At 39.2% G+C, this 22,582-nt stretch overlaps 1 protein-coding gene and 1 pseudogene across 1 annotated transcript in view; one reads left to right on the top strand and one right to left on the bottom strand.

Annotated features, from left to right (window-relative positions):
• LOC118008308 (sulfotransferase 1C1-like) overlaps nt 1-22,582 on the bottom strand; it is a gene marked incomplete at its 5' end in the record, with an annotated part of 68,976 nt that overhangs the window by 9,486 nt on the left and 36,908 nt on the right. Inside the window, 1 exon segment of the mRNA XM_035001943.1 lies at nt 20,568-20,696. Within this exon segment, the coding sequence (XP_034857834.1) occupies nt 20,568-20,696 (129 nt within the window).
• On the top strand, nt 1,101-1,196 carry LOC118008352 (annotated as a pseudogene).

Here is a 22,582-nt window from a genome sequence, read left to right as displayed (position 1 = left end):
CAAAGCCTGAAAGTCAAATTCTGGAGAGACACAGGTGACCCAACCTCCAACCTATGAGGTACCGTCCCAGGACTAATTCAACCAGAGTTAAAGCAAAAGCTGCAGCCGTGGATGATCTCAGTGTCATAATTGGGATTTCTAATCACAAGGGAGAATCCAAACCCAAAGACACAAGCCCTAAAGATATAGAGGGAAAATCCTGTCTTCTGCTTACTTGGATTTTTATGGCTTGGCATGGAACCTACCCTTCTCTCATAGTTATTTTTTTTTTTAATTTTTAAATTTTATTATGTTATGTTAGTCACAATACATCATTAGTTTTTTTTTTAAATTTTTTATTGTTAGGTTAAACACCATACATTACATCATTAGTTTTTTTTTTTAAAGATTTTATTTATTTATTTGAGAGAGAGAATGAAAGAGAGAGAGCACAAGAGGGGGGAGGGTCAGAGGGAGAAGCAGACTCCCTGCTGAGCAGGGAGCCCGATGCGGGACTTGATCCTGGGACTCCAGGATCATGACCTGAGCCGAAGGCAGTTGCTTAACCAACTGAACCACCCAGGCGCCCCTACATCATTAGTTTTTGATGTAGTGTTCCATGATTCATTGTTTGCGTATAACACCCAGTGCTCCATGCAGAATGTGCCCTCCCCAATACCCATCACCAGGCTAACCCATCCTCCCACCCCCCTCCCCTCTAGAACCCTCAGTCTGTTTTTCAGAGTCCATTGTCTCTCATGGTTCGTCTCCCCCTCCGATTTCCCCCCTTCATTCTTCCCCTCCTGCTATCTTCTTCTTTTCTTTTCTTTTTTTTAAAAATTTTTTATTGTTATGTTAATCACCATACATTACATCATTAGTTTTTGATGTAGTGTTCCATGATTCATTGTTTGTGCATAACAACCAGTGCTCCATGCAGAACATGCCCTCCTCAATACCCATCACCAGGCTAACCCATCCTCCCACCCCCCTCCCCTCTAGAACCCTCAGTTTGTTTTTCAGAGTCCATCGTCTCTCATGGTTCGTCTACCCCTCCGATTTCCCCCCCTTCATTCTTCCCCTCCTGCTACCTTCTTCTTTTTTTTTTTTTCTTAACATAGATTGCTTCTTGGCCTTTTGGCTAAGATCAAGTGTAGTATCTGTTCTCATCATTAGTTTTTGATGTGGTGATACACTGTTTTCGTATAACACCCAGTGCTCCATGCAGTACGTGCCCTCCTTAATACCCATCACTGGGCTAACCCATCCCCCCACCCACCTCCCCTCTAAAACCCTGTTTGTTTCTCAGAGTCCATAGTCTCTCATGGTTCATCTCTCCCTCTGATTCCCCCCCTTCATTTTTCCCTTCCTTCTCCTAATGTCCTCCATGATATTCCTTATGTTCCACAAATAAGTGAAACCATAAGATAATTGGCTTTCTCTGCTTGACTTATTTCACTTAGCATAATCTCCTCAGTCCCATCCATGTTGATGCAAAAGTTGGGTATTCATCCTTTCTGATGGCTGAGTAATATTCCATTGTATATATGGACCACATCTTCTTTATCCATTTGTCTGTTGAAGGGCATCTCAGCTCTTTCCACAGTTTGGCTATTGTGGACATTGCTTCTATGAACACTGGGATGCATAAGGCCCTTCTTTTCACTACATCTGTGTCTTTGGGGTACATACCCAGGAGTGCAATTGCTGAGTCATAGGGTAGCTCTATTTTTAATATTTTGAGGAACATCCACACTGTTTTCCAAAGTGGCTGTACCAACTTGCATTCTCACCAAGAGTGTAAGAGGGTTTCCCTTTCTCCACAACCTCTCCAACATTTGTTATTTCTTTCCCTATCCATTTTTGCCATTCTAACGGGTGTAAGGTGGTATCTCAATGTGGTTTTGATTTGAATTTCCCTGATGGCTAATGATGATGAACATTTTTTCATGTGTCAGCCATTTGTATGTCTTCTTCAGAGAAGTGTCTTTTCATGTCTTCTGCCCATTTTTTGACTTGATTATTTGTTTTTTGGGTGTTGAGTTTGAGAAGTTCTTTATAGATCTTGGATACCAGCCCTTTATCTGTAGTGTCATTTGCAAATATCTTCTCCCATTCTGTGGGTTGCCTATTTGTTTTGTTGACTGTTTCCTTTGCTATGCAGAAGATTTTTATCTTGATGAAGTCCCAAAAGTTCATTTTTGCTTTTGTTTCACTAGCTTTTGGAGATGTATCTTGAAAGAAGTTGCTGTGGCCGATGTCAAAGAGGTTACTGCCTATGTTCTCCTCTAGGATTTTGATGGATTCCTGTCTTACATTGAGGTCTTTCATCCATTTTGAGTTTATCTTTGTGTATGGTGTTAGAGAATGGTCGAGTTTCATTCTTTTGCATGTGGCTGTCCAATTTTCCCAGCACCATTTATTGAAGAGACTGTCTTTTTTCCATTGCATGTTTTTTCCTGCTTTGTCGAAGATTATTTGACCATAGAGTTGAGGGTCCATATCTGGGTTCTCTATTCTGCTCCATTGGTTTATATGTCTGTTTTTGTGCTAGTACCATGCTGTGTTGGTGATCACTGCTTTGTAATATAGCTTGAAATCGGGCAATGTGATGCCCCCAGCTTTGTTTTTCTTTTTCAACATTTCCTTGGTGATTCGGGGTCTTTTCTGATTCCATACCAATTTTAGGATTGTTTGTCCCAGCACTTTGAAAAACGTCATTGGAATTTTGATCAGGATGGCATTTGAAGGTATAGATTGCTCTGGGTAGCATAGACATTTTAACAATGTTTATTCTTCCAATCCATGAGCATGGAATATTTTTCCATCTTTCTGTGTCTTCTTCAATTTCTTTCATGAGTGTTCTGTAGTTCCTAGAGTATAGATCCTTTAACTCATGGTTAGGTTTATTCCGAGGTATCTTATGGTTTTTGGTGCTATTGTAAATGGAATCGTTTCTTTAATTTCTCTTTCTACAGTTGCATTGTTAGTGTATAAGAAAGCAACTGATTTCTGTGCATTGATTTTGTATCCTGCTACATTACTGAATTGCTGTATGAGTTCTAGTAATTTAGGGGTGGAGTCTTTTGGGTTTTCCACATAAAATATCATGTCATCTGCGAAAAGAGAGAGTTTGACTTCTCTGCCAATTTGAATACCTTTTATTTCTTTTTGTTGTCTGATTGCTGTTGCTAGGACTTCTAGTACTATGTTGAACAATAGTGGTGAGAGTGGGAATCCTTGACATGTTCCTGATCTTAAGGGAAAGGCTCTCAGCTTTTCCCCATTGAGGATCATATTCACTGTGCATTTTTCATAGATGGATTTATGAACTTGAAGAATGTTCCTTCTATTCCTATACTCTGAAGAGTTTTAATCAGGAAGGGATGCTGTATTTTGCCAAATACTTTTTCTGCATCAATTGAGAGGACCATATGGTTCTTCTCCCTCCTCTTATTAATGTGTTCTACCACATTGATTGATTTGCAAATGTTGAACTACCCTTGCATCCCAGGGATAAATCCCACTTGGTCGTGGTGGATGATCCTTTTAATGTATTGTTGGATCTTATTACCTAGGATTTTGTTGGGATTTTGGAATCCATATTCATCAGGGATATCGGTCTGAAATTCTCCTTTTTGATGGGGTCTTTGCCTGGTTTGGGGATTAAGGTAATGCTGGCCTCATAGAATGAGTTTGGAAGTTTTCCTTCTGTTTCTATTTTTTGAAACAGCTTCAGGAGAATAGGTATTATTTCTTCTTTGAATGTTTGGTAGAATTCCCCAGGAAGCCATCAGGCCCTGGACTCTTGTTTTTTGGGAGGTTTTTGATCACTGCTTCAATCTCATTACTGGTTGTAAAGCCTATTTCAGGTTGTCAATTTCTTCCTGTTTCAGTCTTGGCAGCTTATAGGTTTTCAGGAAAACATCCATTTCATCCAGATGGCTCAGTTTATTGGCATATAGTTGTTGATAATAATTTCTAATAGTTGTTTCTATTTCCTTGGTGTTAGTCGTGATCTCTCCCCTTTGATTCATAATTTTATTAATTTGGGTCCTTTCTCTTTTCTTCTGGATGAGTCTGGCCAGTGGTTTATCAATCTTATTAATTCTTTCAAAGAACCAGCTTCTAGTTTCATTGATCTGACGTACTGTGTTTCTGGTTTCTAATTCATTGATCTCTGCTCTGATCTTAATTATTCCCTTCTATGCATGGCTTAGGCATCGTTTGTTGCTTTTTCTCTAGTTCTTTAAGGTGTAGAGTTAGTTGGTGAATTTGGGATTTTTCTATTTTTTTGAATGAGGCTTGGATGGCTATGTATTTCCCCCTTAGGACCACCTTTGCAGTATCCCATAGGTTTTGGACCGATGTGTTTTCATTCTCATTGGTTTCCATGAATTGCTTAAGTTCCTCTTTGATTTCCTGGTTGACCCAAACATTCTTGAGCAGAGTCGTCTTTAGTTTCCAAGTGTTTGAATTTCTGCCAAAATTTTCTTGTGATTGAGTTCCAGTTTTAAAGCATTGTGGTCTGAGAATATGCAAGGAATAATCTCAGTCTTTTGGTATTGGTTGAGACCTGATTTGTGACCCAGTATGTGGTCTATTCTGGAGAAAGTTCCATGTGCGCTTGAGAAGAATGAGTATTCTGTTGTTTTAAGGTGGAATGTTCTGTATATATCTATGAGGTCCATCTGGTCCAGTGGATCATTGAAAGCTCTTGTTTCCTTGTTGATTTTCTGCTTAGATGATCTGTCTATTGCTGAGAGTGGAGTTTTGAGGTCTCCTACTATTAATGTATTGTAATCAATATTAATCTTTATTTTGGATAACAGCTGGTTTATGTAGATGGCTGCTTCCATATTGGGGGCATAGATATTTACAATTATTAGATCTTCTTGTTGGATAGACCCTTTAAGAATGATATAGTGTCCTGGGCGCCTGGGTGGCTCAGTTGGTTAAGTGACTGCCTTCGGCTCAGGTCATGATTCTGGAGTTCCTGGATCGAGTCCCACATCAGGCTCCCTGCTTGGCAGGGAGTCTGCTTCTCCCTGTGACCCTCCCCCCTCTCATGTGCTCTCTGTCTCTCTCATTCTCTCTGTCTCAGATAAATAAATAAAAAAAAATCTTTAAAAAAAAAAGAATGATATAGTGTCCTTCTGTATCTCTAATTACAGTCTTTAGTTTAAAATCTAATTTGTCTGATGTAAGAATTGCTACCCCAGCTTTCTTTTGAGGTCCGCTGGCATGGAAGATGGATCTCCATCCCTTCAGTTTCAGGCTGGATGTATCTTTAGGTTCAAAATGAGTCTCTTGTAGACAGCATATGGATACGTCCTGTCTTTTTATCAAATCTGCAAGCCTGTGCCGTTTTATGGGAGCATTTAGGCCATTCATATTGAGAGTGATTATTGAAAGATATGAATGAATTGTCATCATGTTGCTTGTGAAGATGTTGTTTTTATAGATTGTCCCTGTAAATTTCTGTTGTAGATCACTCTTGGGGTCTTTCTCCTTTTATAGAACTCCCCCGTAATATTTCTTGCAGGGCTGGCTTACTGGTCACATATTCTTTCAGTTTCTGCTGGTCTTCAAAGCTCTGCATCTCTCCATCCATTCTAAATGACAGCCTGGCCAGGTAAAGTATTCTTGGCTGCATGTTCTTCTCATTTAGTACCCTGAATTTGTCTTGCCAGCCCTTTCTGGCTTGAAAGTTCTCTGTGGATAGGTCTGACGTTATTCTGATGATTCTCCCTCTGTACATAAGGAATCTCTTCCCCCTAACTGTCCTTAAGATGGTTTCCTTGGTTCTAAGATTTGCAAGTTTTATTATTACATGCCGAGGTGTTGGACTGTTTTCCTTGATCTTGGGAGGGGTCCTCTCTGCCTCTAGGATGGGAACGTTTGTTTCATTCCCCAGATTAGGGAAGTTCTCAGCTATGATTTGCTCAAATATATCTATCTTCTAGTCCTCTCTCTCTCTCCAACCCCTCTGGGATTCCAATAATTCTAACATTGGAACACTTCATGATGTCACTTATTTCTCTGATTCTATTTTCATGGATTCTGTGTTCTTTTTCCCTGGCCTCCTCTTTTCCCTTTTTATCTATTAAATTGTCTTCCAGGTCACTAATTCGTTCTTCTGGCTCACTTACCCTGGCTGTTAGATTATCTAGATTAGATTGGATCTGGGGGAGTGGAACAAGATGGCGGAGGAGTAGGAGACCTAGATTTCGTCTGGTCTCAGGAATTCAGCTAGATAGGGATCAAACCATTCTGAACACCTACAAACTCAACAGGAGATCAAAGAAAAGAATAGCAACACCTCTCTGAATAGAAAAGCGACCACTTTCTGGAAGGTAGGACGTGCGGAGAAGTGAATCTGAGGCGATATTCGGGAGGATAGACGGTGGGGAGGGGACCTTCATCGGCCGCTTCTGGCAAGTGATAGAACCATGGAGCACAAAATTGGAACTTTTAAAAGTCGGCTCCGCTGAGGGACATTGCTCCAGTGGCTAAGTGGGGGGTGGACCCCTCGCTGGGACAGCATGGTCTCAAGACCCTCGGGGTCACAGAAAGACCAGGGGTGCCTGAGTGTGGCAGAGCTCCCAGGTATTAGAGCAGGGAAGCTGGCTGCAGACACAGAGCAGAGGAACAGGCTCTCAGCTCAGGGTTGCCATAAACCGTGATCCGTGGCACAGTTGGGCCACCTCTCCTCCACCAGGGACCCAACAAGTGGCAGATCCAGGGAGACTCACCTTCCTCCTCTGGGAAGAGTGGCAGGGAGCGCACCGCAGGGATCTGCTGGGTTTGGAGACTCCATACCCAGTCATGTGCCAGAGATAGACATGCTCGGTCACAGGCCAGGTGAGCATGGAGTGTGGCCGGAGACCAGGGAGACGGGAGTGACTAACTGCTTTTCTCTGGAGGCTCACTGAGGATTGGGACCCCAAGTTCTCGGCTCCCCTGGGGCAGAGATTGGGAGGCCACCATTTTCACTCTCATCCTCCAAAGCTGTATGGAAACCTTGCAGGGAACAAAAGCTCCCAAGAGCAAACCCAAGCAGATTACTTAGCCTGGAGCGGCAAGGGCGGGGCAATTCCGCCTCTGGCAAAAACATTTGGGAACTATGGCAACAGGCCCCTCCACCAGAAGATCAGAGAGAACAGCCAGCCAAGACCAAGTTTACCAATGAGAACGGGAGAACTCCAGCGTTAGGGGAATACTGCATATAGAATCCATAGTTTTTTCCCATGATTCTTTAGTCTTTAAAGTTAATTCTTTTTTTAACTGTCTTTTTTTTTTAATTTTTCTTTTTCCCTTTTTCAACCAACATCTTATCAATCCCTTTTTTAAAAAACATTTTTATTTTTAATTTTTAGAATCATATTCTATCCCTTCATAGTAGTTACCCTTATTTTTGGCATATATATATATAAGTTGTTCTCTCTTAAAATTTTGAGATAGTTTCTTCTAACAGATCAAATATACCCTAAATCTCTAGTGTATGGCTTTGTTCTACTCTTCTGCCTGATCACATTCTCTCCCATTTTTTTTCTTTTTTTAAAATCCTCTTCTTTTTTCAAGCAACTTCTTATCAATACCTTTTATAAAATTTTTAATACTTTTATCTTTACAGGCATATTCCATCCCTTCATCATACAACCCTCATTTTTGTACATATATAAGTTTTTCTTTCTGTAAAATTTTGGGGGGCACTTTCTTGTAACAGACCAAAATACACCCAAAATCTAGCATGTGGCACGGATCTATGGACCAGCCTGATCATATTTGATCATATTCTGTTTTTTTTGTTTTGTTCTGTATTTGTTTGTTTTTATCTTTTTCTTTTGTCATTCTTTCCCTTTCTTTTCCCCCAGCTTCAGGTCTTTTCTGATTTGTTTAGAGTATATTTTCAGGGGACGTTGTTACCCTGTTAGCATTTTGTTCTCTCATTCATCTATTCTCCTCTGGACAAAATGACAAGATGGAAAAAATCACCTCAACAAAAAGAACAAGAGGTACTACCGACTGCCAGGGACCTACTCAATAGGGACATTAGTACGATGTCTGATCTAAAGTTCAGAATGATGATTTTAAAGATACTAGCTGGGCTTAAAAAAAGCATGGAAGTTATTAGAGAAACCCTTTCTGGAGAAATAAAAGAATGAAAATCTTACCAAGTTGAAATAAAAAAGGCTATTAATGAGATGCAATAAAAAATGGGGCTGCTTACTGCTAGGATAAATGAGTGAGAAGAGAGAATCGGTGATATAGAAGACCAAATGATGGAAAATAAAGAAGCTGAAAAAAAAAGAGAGATAAACAACTACTGGATCACGAGGGCAGAATTTGAGAGATAAGCGATAGCATAAGACAAAACAACATTAGAATAATTGGGATCCCAGAAGAAGAAAGAGAGAGAAGGACAGGAGGTATATTGGAGCATTATAGCAGAGAACGTCCCTAATTTGGGGAAGGAAAGAGGAATCAAAATCCAGGAGGCACAGAGAACCCCCATCAAAATAAAAAAAAAAATAGGTCAACACCCCAACACCTAGTAGTAAAACTTATGAGTCTCATAGACAAAGAGAAAATCCTGAAAGCAACTCAGGACAAGAGATATGTAACCTACAATGGTAGAAACATTAGATTGGCAACAGACCTATCCACAGAGACCTGGCAGGCCAGAAAGGACTGGCCTGGTATACTCAGAGCACTAAATGAGAAAAATATGCAGCCAAGAATACTGTATCCAACTAGGCTGTCATGAAAATAGAAAGAGATATAAAAAGCTTCCAGGACAAACAAAAACTAAAGGAATTTGCAAACACGAAACCAGCCCTACAAGAAATATTGAAAGGGTTCATCTAAGCAAAGAGAGAGCCTAAAAGCAACATAGACCGGAAAGCAACATAGAATATACAGTAACAGTCACCTTACAGGCAATACAATGGCACTAAATTCCTATCTTTCAATAGTTACCCTGAATGTAAATGGGCTAAATGCCACAATCAAAGACACAGGCTATCAGATTGGATTAAAAAACCAGACCCAATGATATACTGTATGCAAGAGATTCATTTTAGACCCAAACACACCCCTAGATTGAAAGTGAGGGGGTGGAAAACCATTTACCATGCTAATGGACACCAAAAGAAAGCTGGGGTGGCAATCCTTCTATCAGACAAATTAGATTTTAAACCAAAGACTGTATAAGAGATGAGGAAGGACACTATATCCTACTTAAAGGGTCTATCCAACTAGAAGATCTAACAATTGTAAATATCTATGCCCCTAACATGGGAGGAGCCAATTATATGAGGCAATTAATAACAAAAGCAAAGAAACACATCAACAACAATACAATAATAGTGGGGGACTTTAACACCCCCCTCACTGAAATAGACAGATCATCTAAGCAAAAGATCAACATGGAAATAAAGACTTTAAATGACACACTGGACCCAAAGGACTTCACAGACATATTCAGAACATTCCATCCCAAAGCAAGGGAATACACATTCTTCTCTAGTGCCCATGGAACATTCTCCAGAATCGATCACATCCTAGGTTACAAATCAGGTCTCAACTGGTACCAAAAGATTGGGATCATTCCCTGCCTATTTTCAGACTACAACGCTTTGAAACTAGAACTCAATCACAAGAGGAAAGTCAGAAAGAACTCAAATACATGGAGGCTAAAGAGCATCCTACTGCAGAATGAATGGGTCAACCACGAAATTAATGAAGAATTAAAAAAATTCATGGAAACCAATGAAGATGAAAACACAGCTGTTCAAAATCTTTGGGATGCAACAAAGGCAATCCTAAGAGAAAAGTATATAGCAATACAAGCCTTTCTCAAGAAACAAGAAGGGTCTCAAGTACACAGCCTAACCCTACACCTAAAGGAGCTGGAGAAAGAACAGCAAATAATGCCTAAACCCAGCAGGAGAAGAGAAATAATAAAGATCAGAGCAGGGGCACCTGGGTGGCTCAGTCATTAAGCGTCTGCCTTCGGCTCAGGTCGTGATCCCAGAGTCCTGGGATCGAGCCCCACATCGGGCTCCCTGCTCGGCGGGAAGCCTGCTTCTCCTCCCCCACTCCCCCTGCTTGTGTTCCCTCTCTCGCTGTGTCTCTCTCTGTCAAATAAATAAATAAAATCTTAAAAAAAAAAAAGATCAGAGCAGAAATCAATGAAAGAGAAACCAAAAGAACAGTAGAACAGATCAACGAAACTAGGACCTGGTTCGTTGAAAGATTTAACGAGATTGATAACCCCCTGGCCAGACTTATCAAAAAGAAAAGAGAAATGACCTAAATCAACAAAATCATGAATGAAAGAATATAGATTCCAACCAACACCAAAGAAATATAAACAATTATAAGAACATATTATGAGCAACTCTATGCCAGCAAATTAGATAACCTGGAAGAAATGGATGCATTCTTAAAGATGTATCAACTACCAAAACTGAACCAGGAAAAAATAGAAAACCTGAACAGACCTATAACCATTAAGGAAATTGAAGCAGTCATCAAAAATCTCCCAACAAACAAAAGCCCAGGGCCAGATGGCTTCCCAGGGGAATTCTACCAAACATTTCAAGAACAATTAATACCTATTTTTCTGAAACCGTTCCAAAAAATAGAAATGGAAGGAAAACTTCCAAATTCGTTTTATGAGGCCACCATTACCTTGATCCCCAAACCAGACAAAGACCCCATCAAAAGGGAGAATTACAGACCAATATCCTTGATGAACATGGATGCAAAAATTCTCACCAAAATACTAGCCAATAGGATCCAACAGTACATTAAAAGGATTATTCACCACGACCAAGTGGGATTTATCCCTGGGCTGCAAGATTGGTTCAACATCCTCAAATCAATTAATGAGACACAATACATTAACAAAAGAAAGAACAAGAATCATATGATCCTCTCAATAGATGCAGAAAAAGCATTTGACAAAATACAACATCCTTTCTTGATCAAAACTCTTCAGAGTGTTCGAATAGAGGGTACATACCTCAATATCATAAAAGCCATGTATGAAAATCCCACAATGAACATCATTCTCAATGGGGAAAAACTGAGAACTTTCCCCCTAAGGTCAGGAACACGGCAGGGATGTCCAATATCACCACTGCTATTCAACATTGTACTAGAAGTCCTAGCCACAGCAATCAGACAACAAAAAGAAATCAAAGGCATCCAAATCATCAAAGAAGAAGTCAAACTCTCACTCTTTGCAGATGATATGATACATTATGTGGAAAACCCCAAAGACTCCACCCCAAAACTGCTAGAACTCAGACAGGAATTCAGTAAAGTGGCAGGATATAAAATCAATGCACAGAAATCAGTGGCATTCCTATACACCAACTGCAAGACAGAAGAAAGAGAAATTAAGGAGTCGATCCCATTTACAATTGCACCCAAAACCATAAGAGACCTAGGAATAAATCTAATCAAAGAGAAAAAGGATCTGTACTCAGAAAATTATAAAATACTCATGAAACTAATTGAGGAAGACACAAAGAAATGGGAAAACGTTCTATGCTCATGGATTGGAAGAACAAATATTGTGAAGATGTCAATGCTATCTAGAGCAATCAACACATTCAATGCAATCCCCATCAAAATACCATCCACTTTTTTTCAAGAAGATGGAATAATCCTAAAATTTGTATGGAACCAGAAAAGACCCCGCATCGCCAGAGGAATGTTGAAAAAGAAAAGCAAAGCTGGTGGCATCACAATTCCGGACTTCCAGCTCTATTACAAAGCTGTCATCATCAAGACAGTATGGTACTGGCACAAAAACAGACATATCGATCAATGCAACCAAATAGAGAGCTCAGAAATGGACCCTTAACTCTATGGTCAACTAATGTTTGACAAAGCAGGAAAGATTGTCCAATGGAAAAAAGACAGTCTCTTCAACAAATGGTGTTGGGAAAATTGGACAGCCGCATGCAGAAGAATGACGGTGGACCATTTCCTTACATTTCTTCACATTTCCATACACACACAAAAATGGACTCCAAATGGTTGAAAGACCTCAATGTGAGATAGGAGTCCATGAAAATCCTAAAGGAGAACACAGGCAGCAACCTCTTCAACCTCAGCTGCAGCAATTTCTTCCTAGAAACATCACCAAGGGCAAGGGAAGCAATGGTAAAAATGAACTCTTCGAACTTCATCAAGATAAAAAGCTTTTGCACAGCAAAAGAAACAGTCAACAGAACCAAAGACAACAGATAGAATGGGAGAAGATATTTTCAAATGACATATCAGATAAAGGGCTAGTATCCAAAATCTATAAAGAACTTATCAAAGTCAACACCCAAAGAACAAATGATCCAATCAAGAAATGGGCAGAAGACATGAACAGACATTTTTCCAAAGAAGATATCCAAATGGCCAACAGACACATGAAAAAGTGCTCAACATCGCTCAGCATCAGGGAAATCCAAATCAAAACCTCCATGAGATACCACCTCACACCAGTCAGAATGGCTAAAATTAACAAGTCAGGAAATGACAGATGTTGACAGGGATGTGGAGAAAGGGGAACCCTCCTACACTGTTGGTGGGAATGCAAACTGGTGCAGCCACTCTGGAAAACAGTATGGAGGTTCCTCAAAAAGTTGAAAGTAGAGCTACCCTACGAGCCAGCAATTGCACTACTGGGTATTTACCCCAAAGATACAAAGGTAGGGATCTGAAGGGGTATGTGCACCCCAATGTTTATAACAGCAATGTCCACATAGCCAAACTGTGGGAAGAGTGAAGATGTCCATTGACAGATGAATGGATAAAGAAGAGGTGATATATATATATACAATGGAATATTATGCAGCCATCAAAAGGAATGAGATCTTGCCATTTGCAACCACGTGGATGGAAGTAGAGGGTGTTATGCTGAGCAAAATAAGTCAATCAGAGAAAGACATGTATCCTATGACCTCAGTGATATGAGGAATTCTTAGTCTCAGGAAACAAACTGAGGGTTGCTGGAGTAGGGGGTGGGGTGGGAGGGATGGGGTGACTGGGTGATAGACATTGGGGAGGTTATGTGCTATGGTGAGCACTGTGAATTTTGCAAGACTGTTGAATCACAGATCTGTACCTCTGAAACAAATAATGCAATATATTTTAAGAAAAAACAAAAAAAGAAGAAAATAGCAGGAGGGGAAGAATGAAGGGGATTGAAATTGGAGGGGGAGACGAACCATGAGAGACGATGGATGCTGAAGAACAAACTGAGGGTTCTAGAGGGGAGGGGAGTGGGAGGATGGTTAGCCTGGTGATGGGTATTAAAGAGGGCATGTTCTGCATGGAGCACTGGGCATTGTGCACAAACAATGAATCATGAACACTATATCAGAAACTAATGATGTCATGTATGGTGATTAACAATTAAAAAAAAAGATTGGGTCTCTTTGCTAGCATTTTTAAATTCTGCCAATTCAGGTTTCATTTCTGCCCTTAGAGGCTCTATGTTGCCATTATTTGATTTCTCCATTCTAGCTATCATCTTCACCATTGCTACCCTGAATTCCGTCTCCGACATCTTGGTTATATCTGCATCCATTTGTAAATCACAGCGTAAGTCATAATCTCTGAGTCTTTCCTATTTTGGGGGTTCCTTCTCCCAGTTATTCTGTTGATGGGTGGTTGAGGGAATGTATAGAGTCCAAATTATTGACCTCAACCAAAGCAAGATGCACCTATTTTCTAGGGACCTTAGGGCTGCTGGCTTCTTGTTCCCCCAGCTTGTCTTCTGGGGGACGGGCCTGCTGCGCTGTTACTCAGGCAACCCTGTTTGGGCAGAGTTGCCCTGCCCCCCTGTGGCTGGCGATGGGTTCAGTGGGAACTGGTTTTTTGGGGCTTTTGTTGGGGATATGCCAATTATGGCCACTCATGTCTGTACAAACATGCCCACAAACATCATAAGCACATTATAGTAACATTGTAAAGTCCTTAACCAAATTACACTTGTTCTGAAGGCTTGCATGAGCCATCTCCCAGAATACCAGACACAGCCCCCATGTAGCTATTCCCCCAGAGATGCCATGCCACTGGCCTATCTTGCATCAGGCCACAGGGGAGTGACAGCACTTGTCTTCCACATGCTTGCAACCTGATCAAGAGTGGATTGTGCAATATAAACCTCTTCTAATAGTCCATTGGGACAAACCTTACCAAATTGCTTAGGAGATCATGATTATAGAAATTTCATTGGCTTAGATGATGGTCCAGTACCAGCCACAAAGCTAAGGCCACTGGCTTTGCTCACTATTCTGGTTATAAAGGCTATTTCATTAAATCAAATTCATAAAAAGTTTAGTAGGAGATTGAAATTATAGCTCCAGGTCAACTAGTGGAACTGTGGATCTCAGAGAGAGGAAAAGAGGTGTTCTGCCTAGTGGATGCCAGTCACATTAGGAAATGAAATCCACAGAGGAATCCCAGAACCCAGTGGTCATTCTCAGTGGATGCAGGCCAAGTCCCTACCCCACCATAGATGAAGAGGTTTATGAACTCTTGCTTCAAAACAACTACGTGCCTCCTTTAGTCGGTATCCAGATTGCTTGTCTTGAAGACAACCCACAAGCTAGTCAAATGCAAATGCTCTCCTTTATTGTGGTCAGCCTGGATAATAGGGTTGTTGGTAGATCACTTCAGTCTTTGTTTCCAACAAAGTAGAAAGAATGCAACTTAAAATTTAGAGTAAGATTATTGGTAGTTGTATATATAACAGGGAGAATAAAAAAATTCCTTTGAAACTGGCAGATCAGGTAGTAAAAGTGTAAGTAAGAGAAAAGAGGATTAAGTACTTATAAAAGGTGATAATAATACACAGGCAACCAACCACTAGGAAAAAAATTAAAAATTTCTTAAAAACAATAACAACAAAAAACCTCTCAAAATAAAAACAAAATAGAAAAGTCCCACACAAAGGCATTCAGATTGGTAAGGAAGAAGTAAAACTTTCACTATTTGCAGATGACATGATACTGTATATAGAAAGCCCTAAGGACTCCATCAAGAAAATACTTGAACTGATAATGAATTCAGTAAGGTCACAGGATACAAAATCAATATACAGAAATCTGTTGCATTTCTATATACTAATAATGAAGCAACAGAAAGATAAATTAAGAAAGCAATCTGATTTGCAATTGCACCAAAAATAATAAAATATCTAGGAATAAACTTAATCAAGGAGGTGAAAGATCTGTACTCTGAAAACTTCAAAACATTGATGAAAGAAATTGAAGACAACACAAAAAAACCCAGAAAGCTATTCCATGCTCATGGATTAGAAGAACAAATATTGTTAAAATGTCCAAACTACCCCCAAAATCTACAGATTTAATGCAAGCCTTATCAAAATACCAACTGCATTTTTCTCAGAAACAAAATAAATAATCCTAAAATTTGTATGGAACCACAAAAGACCATGAATAGCCAAAGCAATTTTGGGAAAAAGAAAAACAAACCTGGAGGTATCACAATTCTAGATTTCAAGTTATACTACAAAGCTGTAGTGATCAAAACAGTATGGTACTGGTGCAAAAATAGACACATAGATTAATGGAACAGGATGGAAAGCCCAGGAACAAACCCACAATTATATGGTCAATTAATCTTCAATAAAGCAGGAAAGAATATCCAATGGGAAAAGGATTGTCTTTTCAACAAATGATGTTGGGAAAACTAGACAGTTATATGCAAAAGAATGAAACTGGACCACTTTCTTACACCACACACAAAAATAAATTCAAAATGGATTAGGAACCCAAATGTGAGACCTGAAACCATAAAAATCCTAGAATAGAGCACAGGCAGTAATCTCTCTGATATCAGCTATATCAACATTTTTCTAGATATGTCTTGTGAGGCAAGAGAAACCAAAGCAAAAATAAAATATTGGGACTACATCAAAACAAAAAGCTTCTGCACAGCCTAGGAAACAATCAGCAAAACTAAAAGACATCCTACCAAATGGGAGAAGATATTTGCAAATGACATATCCAATAAAAGGTTAGTATCCAAAATATGTAAAGAAGATATGAAACTGAACACCCCAACAAATAAACTGATTAAAATGGGCAGAAGACATGAACAGACATTTCTCCAGAGAAGACATCCAAATGGCCAACAGACACATAAAAAGATGCTCAATATCACTGATCATCTGGGAAATGCAAAAACTACAATAAGATAGGAGATATCCCCTCATACCTGTCAGAATGGCTAAAATCAACAGCCCAAGAAACAACAGGAGTTTGGCAGGGATGTGGCGAGAAAGGAACCCTCTTGCACTGATGGTGGGAATGCAAACTGGTATAGCCAATGTGAAAAACAGTATGGAGGTTCCTCAAAAAATTAAGAACAGAACTACTCTACAGTCCTGTAATTGCACTACTGAATATTTACCCAAAGAATACAAAAACACTAATTCAAAAAGATATATGCACTCCTATATTTATTGAAGCAGTATTTACAAAGCCAAATTATGGAAGCAGCCCAAGTGTCCATCAAGAGATGAATGCATAAAGAACTTGTGGTATATATATACAATGGAATATTACTCAGCCATAGAAAAGAATGAAATCCTGCCATTTGTAATGACATGGATGGAGCTAGAGAGTATTATGCTAAGTGAAATTAGTCAGTTAGAGAAAGACAAATACTATATGATCTCACTAATATGTGGAACTTAAGAAACAAAACGAACAAAGGAAAAATAAAAAAGAGAGAGACAAGTCGAGAAACAGACTCAACTATAGAGAACAAACTGATGGTTCCTGGAGGGGAGGTGGATGAGGGGCTGGGTTAAATAGGTGAAGGGGATTAAGAGCACACTTATCCTGGTGAGTATGAAGTAACATACAGAATTGTTGAATCACTATATTGTATACCTGAAACTAATATGACTCTATTGGCATTTAAAAACTTAAAAAAAAGAACAAAACTCCCACACATTTTTTTAAAAATGAGAAACAAAAAAGAAATTCCAAATAGGGAAACACAGTAAATATTACTTATTGCACATGATATTATTTTCACCAGCTAGACTCAAGGACCTGACCTTTACTGCCCACTTGCGTGTACCCACCAACCTTTGTCCCACATTTTTCTTTAAACTCTTCTTTTCAGCTTATCTCTTAACTCAGGCAAAAGACCTAATGGACATAGCATCCTGGTGATGGAAAACAAAACTACCCCTCAAGCAATAATGACTGCACTGTTGATGAGCTCCACCTGGCCCAAACCACCCAGACCAGTGTGAGCTAAACTCCCAACTGACATCTGTGCAGATGGACCATGCAGTGACCCATGGAGTGACCAACAGTTACCTTTACTTCATTATAATATTAAAACCTCGACCCAAGGAGAAGCACAGGCCTCATTAACATAATATGAAATGTATGTATAGACATGCTTCCTTAAGGTGCATGTGTGACCTTATGCCTCCTCCTTTACATACATGACAAAACTCTCTTTCTGAATATTCATCCTAACCCTAAGTAAATAAACCCATTTATCCTTGTTCTGAGAGTCATGGCTTTGAAAATTATTCCCCATGATTTCCTTATTTGCTGCAAATAAAATTTCCTTTGTATGACAACTCTACCTAGTGTAATTTCTACTTGCAACTCACTAAGGAGTAAACTCATGTTAGTTTGGTTTCAATATGATATAATTGTGACCAAATGTATCAGTCATATCAACAAATGTGAGTGGGATTGAATCACCTATTAAAAATGTTTAAGGGGCACCTGGCTGGCTCATTCAGAAGAGCATGTGACTCTTGATCTCAGGGTTGTGAGTTTGAGCCCCAATTTGGGTACAGAGATGACTTAAATGAATAAAAAAAAATTGTTCAAATTGGCTCATAAGGGAAAAGGCAACCATATGCAGCATGGAAGATACACCTAAAACACAGAAAGAGTAAAAGTAAAAGGGTGGATAGAGATATAGAATGCAATTGGAAACTATAAAAATGTATGGATTGTGATGCTATCAGACAAAGTAGGATCCAACCCCAAAAGCATTATGTAAGACAAAGAAGGAACTTTATATTGCTAAAGACTCCATTCTATCAATAAAATATAAAAATCATAAATATGTATGTACCAAATAACAGAATAACTGCTTATATAAGACAGAAACCACAGTAGATGTAAGGAGAACTAGAAACACACTAAAAACTGTACACTTAATTTTCTGTATAAGACAAGTGGACAAAAAGAAAAAAAGATATAAAAGATTTAAACAAAATAAAGAATATATTAGATCTTTCAGATAATAGAGAATATATCTTCTCAAGTGCACATGGAAAATTCATAAAAGTTGATAATATGGCATAAATAAATGAGTAGTTTTAAAAAATGTGGAATACTACAAACAATACTCTTTGATCACAAGTTAAACACAAAGTAAAAAAAAAAAAATGGGACGCCTGGGTGGCTCAGTTGGTTACACATCTGCCTTCGGTTCAGGTCATGATTCCAGGGTCCTGGGATCCAGGCCCACATTGGGCTCCTTGCTCAGCGGGAAGCCTGCTTCTCCCTCTGCTTGCCACTCCCCCTGCTTGTGCTCTCTCTCTCTGTCTCTCTGACAAATAAAAAAATAAAATAAAATAAATCCTCCCATCTGGAAATTAAAAATATCTACTAAATATCTCTGGTGTAAAATTACAGAAATTCTGAAAAATGTGGTAAAATGAAATGTGAAGAAAACACTACATATCAAAACCAAGAACACAAAATAGCAATCAGAGAAAAATGTATAGCCATAAAGAGAAAATGGCTGAAAATGAATGAAATGAATAAAAATGAATCCCCAGCTCAAATAACATTGACAAAATTCAACATTGATTTATGATTAAAAACTCTGAGAAAATAAGGAATAGAAGGGAACTTCTTTGCCCTGATAAGAACATCTACAAAAAAACTGCAACTAGCTTCATACTTGATGGTAAGACCTGAATGCTTTTCCCTTAGGATCAGGAACAAGACAAGGATGTCTGCACTCATGATTTCTGTTTGACATTGCACTGGAGGTTCCAGTGAGTACAATAAAGTAAGAAAAAGAAATAACAGATATCCAGACTAGAAAGGAAGAAGTAAAATTTTCTTTATTCACAGAACACATGATGGTTCATGTAGAAAACCCAATAGAATGTACAAAAAAGTTACTAGAACCAATAAGCTAGGCTGCAGGGTATAAGGTCAAAATCAATTATCAATCATATTTCAGTATACCAGCCACAAATAATTAAAAATTAAAATACAAAAATACCATTTATAATAGCATAAAATAAAAATATTTATGGTTGAATTTGATTGAAGATGTGCCAGACTTAAGTGATGGAAGGTATAAAACACTGTTGAGGGAAATTAAACAAGGCCTGAATAATTGAAGAAATAAACCACATTCACAGATCAGAAAATCTGACTTTGTTAGGGTAATAGTCCTCCCCAAATAGATCAATAGATTCAGTGCAATCCCAGCCAAATACCAGATTTTTTTTTCTCTAGAAAGTTACAGCCTGATTCTAGAATTTACAAAGATCCTAAAATAGATAAAGCAAGTTTGAAAAAGAAGAAAAAAAATGGAGAATTTATGCTACCTAATTTCCTAATTTCAAAACTTAAAAACCTACAGTAATCCAAAGGTGTGGTGTTGGCATAAAGATAGACACACAATGGAAAGGAACAGAATAGAAAGTATAGAATATACCCATATATATGTAGTTAATCAATTTTGGAAAAGGAGCCAAGGTTATTCAATGGGAAAAAAAAAGATTTTTTTTTCAACTAAAGGTGCTAGAATAGATGACTCAATCAATAATGGGTTTTCAATAGGAATTACTTTATAAATGAATAAAACATTAAGTTTTTAGAGTTAATAATTTGCTCAATGTCACCTGGATAAAATATTTGAAGCTGAATTGTTTGATTCCAAAATCTGTGGCTTTTCACCACTGGGTTGTACTCCTATTACAAAAGCTACTGTTTGCCACTATTTACTTTATAAAAACATGCCCTTTATTCCTAACTGATTTCAAGCTCTTCAAGGGTTCTGTATCTTATATTTCTTAGTATCTTTGTTGTGAAGTGTAATTGTTGATGGTAATGATATTATATATAAGTTAGTTTGATTTTGTGGTAGACAGGTTATAGATAAAATGTATACAAAGACAATCCTCTATGAGAAGGAGCACAATGACAGAAGAATATGGTGCTTAACCACTGGATGCTAGGAGTCCTCTCCTTGCCTTCTCTGTGTTACACATTCATCATCACTCTTGAATTCCCAATCACTAGTAGGGATTGTGCTCTCTCATGCTCACTAAACATATATTTTAGAAGATAGATTTAAAAGTCTTGTTTCCCAGTTGAAGTGAGTACATTGATCTTTACCTCTTTCCCAGTGTCCTTTGGAAATATTTTCCAGAAGGCTGATTATAGAAACAATTCTCTTTTCAGATGCAAACTGACCGGGCACAGTGGTCATGGGTCTTAGTTACAGCCTCATGGGTTTTATTTGGGCAAACTTACCTGAGTTGAGGGGTGGGGGTAGAGCCCACTCGATGAAAGGATGCCGGTCAAAGGTGTTGGCCTTCTGGCACTTCTGCACATCTCCGTCATTTTGGATCATGTCCACAATCTCTTGTGTCCAGGTTATGCCTAGAGCATTAGTTATTGTCAATTTCATCCACTCACTGCACAATTTAATTCATTTCCTTGATTATTTATGTATTCAGTAAAATTCACATATGCTGAGTGTTAAGCGGAATCAGCTCACATATCACCTCCTCTTTAATCCCCAGTGCCTCAAATAGGGCTTTGCACCTAGTAAATGTAGTTTGAGCAAAGGCGTATTGAATCAAATGAATGTAGGGAGATACAAAGATGAAGTAACCACTGTCCCTGTCCTAACATGTTTACAATCTTTTTGGAGGAGATAAGTTAGGACAGAGACTACCTCTTGCCTAGCTTATATCCATTCTTCCTTTCTTTCTCAAATTAATATATTTTTAGCTGGACATATAGCTACTTGCCTCAAAGGTAATATTTTCCAGTCTTTCTTGCATTATGGGGCCATGCCATTTTGGGAAGTTGTCTTTCAAGAGAAGGAACACAACCTTATTCTTCCCTTCCTACCCTCTTGCTGCTTTTTGGAATGTGTGCAGAAAGTTAGAAAGAGCCAGGGTCTTCGATGATCAATGTAGCCACCATTTCAGCCCTGACTGTTAATCTCCAGACTGCTTTTTCTTTTGGGTTTTCTGACACTTGTAGCCAAATTAAATCCTAATGGACACAGAAGAGGAATGCAAATAGACATATAGGTCAGTAAAGAGCTAGACTGTGCTCACTGTCCCCCAGATATCCATTTTCCTTTTTCCACCAAAAGTATTTGGTGTTTCTCTGGCTCTTAGTCAAACCTGCTGCTCACTGATACATATGACATATACACAGATAACTAGAAGATGAACAGTGTACAGTTAGAGACAAAAAGGCTGTGCAACAGGCTACAGGAGTTTGGAGGAGGAGGGCCAACTTGGTGCAGAAGGGGTCAGTAAGGCTGAGTTCAGATGGTGGCTTTGGAGTGAAGAGTCAAAACAGGACTGGAATGTTCATCTGCATTAAGAAGCCAGGGCATCCCAGGCTCCCAGGCAGGGGGGGGCCTCAGGAACCAGGATAAAGACAGTCCCATTTCCGAATTGGTAAGTGTAAATGGGCTCACAGGGGGTAAGAGGTGGTGGGAGAGGTGAGGGAATAAGGCTGGAGACTTGGGGACCATCCTGAGGGGCTTTGGGATTGACTGCATAATTTCAAAGGTGAGCTGAAAAATTCCTGCTCTGAGGTTCAATGCAAATTCAAGTTCAGTTCTAACCAGAAGTGTCCAGTGCAAACCAGACAGAAAAGGAGATTCTTGAAGAATTGAGCCCTGCTGACAGGAAGTGCCTACCCTAGTTTTAAGTAATGCTAAATCATGAGAAGAAAGTGAGGCTAAGGAGTGACTTCCCAGACCCAGAGGACAGAAACAGTCCAAGGAAGGTTGGAAAAATGTGGTGAACTGACTCTTCTGAAATCTTTCTGGTTATGAATACTGAGAGTTCCTCTTACGGAGTTAAATGGCCAGTGAGAGACCTTCCCAAACTGGTTACAGCTTCAAGTTCATCACCTCACTTGGTTGCATGGCTTGATGTTACAAATGCAGGTATTGCAGGGAGATTGTTGGCCTCTCCGGTTAGGATAGTCTTTGTTCCTCCACCCCTGCACAAGCCTCACAACCCCTTGCCCTTGCAGACCCTCACTTTTGTCACAGCCTCCTCTTCATTTTATAAGATCCTGGTAAGTGTCACCTCCCCTTTCCCAGATCCTTCCCACTGTACTTGTGTGGGTGTTGGACCCAAAGCTATTAGAACGTTTCATATTAGGGTGAAAGCCTTCATTTCCACATTGGTGTCGCCCCACTAAGAGATGCTTCTTATGGGCAAGGGATGTGCTCACTTCCTAGATTGCTTGGCTGATGGGAACCAAGAGTGGCTGGGTTGGCAAGATTACTG

This window comes from Mirounga leonina, unplaced genomic scaffold (assembly GCF_011800145.1).
Source record: "Mirounga leonina isolate KUSES-001 unplaced genomic scaffold, KU_Mleo_1.0 Mir_125, whole genome shotgun sequence".
Lineage (NCBI taxonomy): Eukaryota > Metazoa > Chordata > Mammalia > Carnivora > Phocidae > Mirounga > Mirounga leonina.
This window is presented reverse-complemented; position numbering and strand designations above follow the sequence as displayed.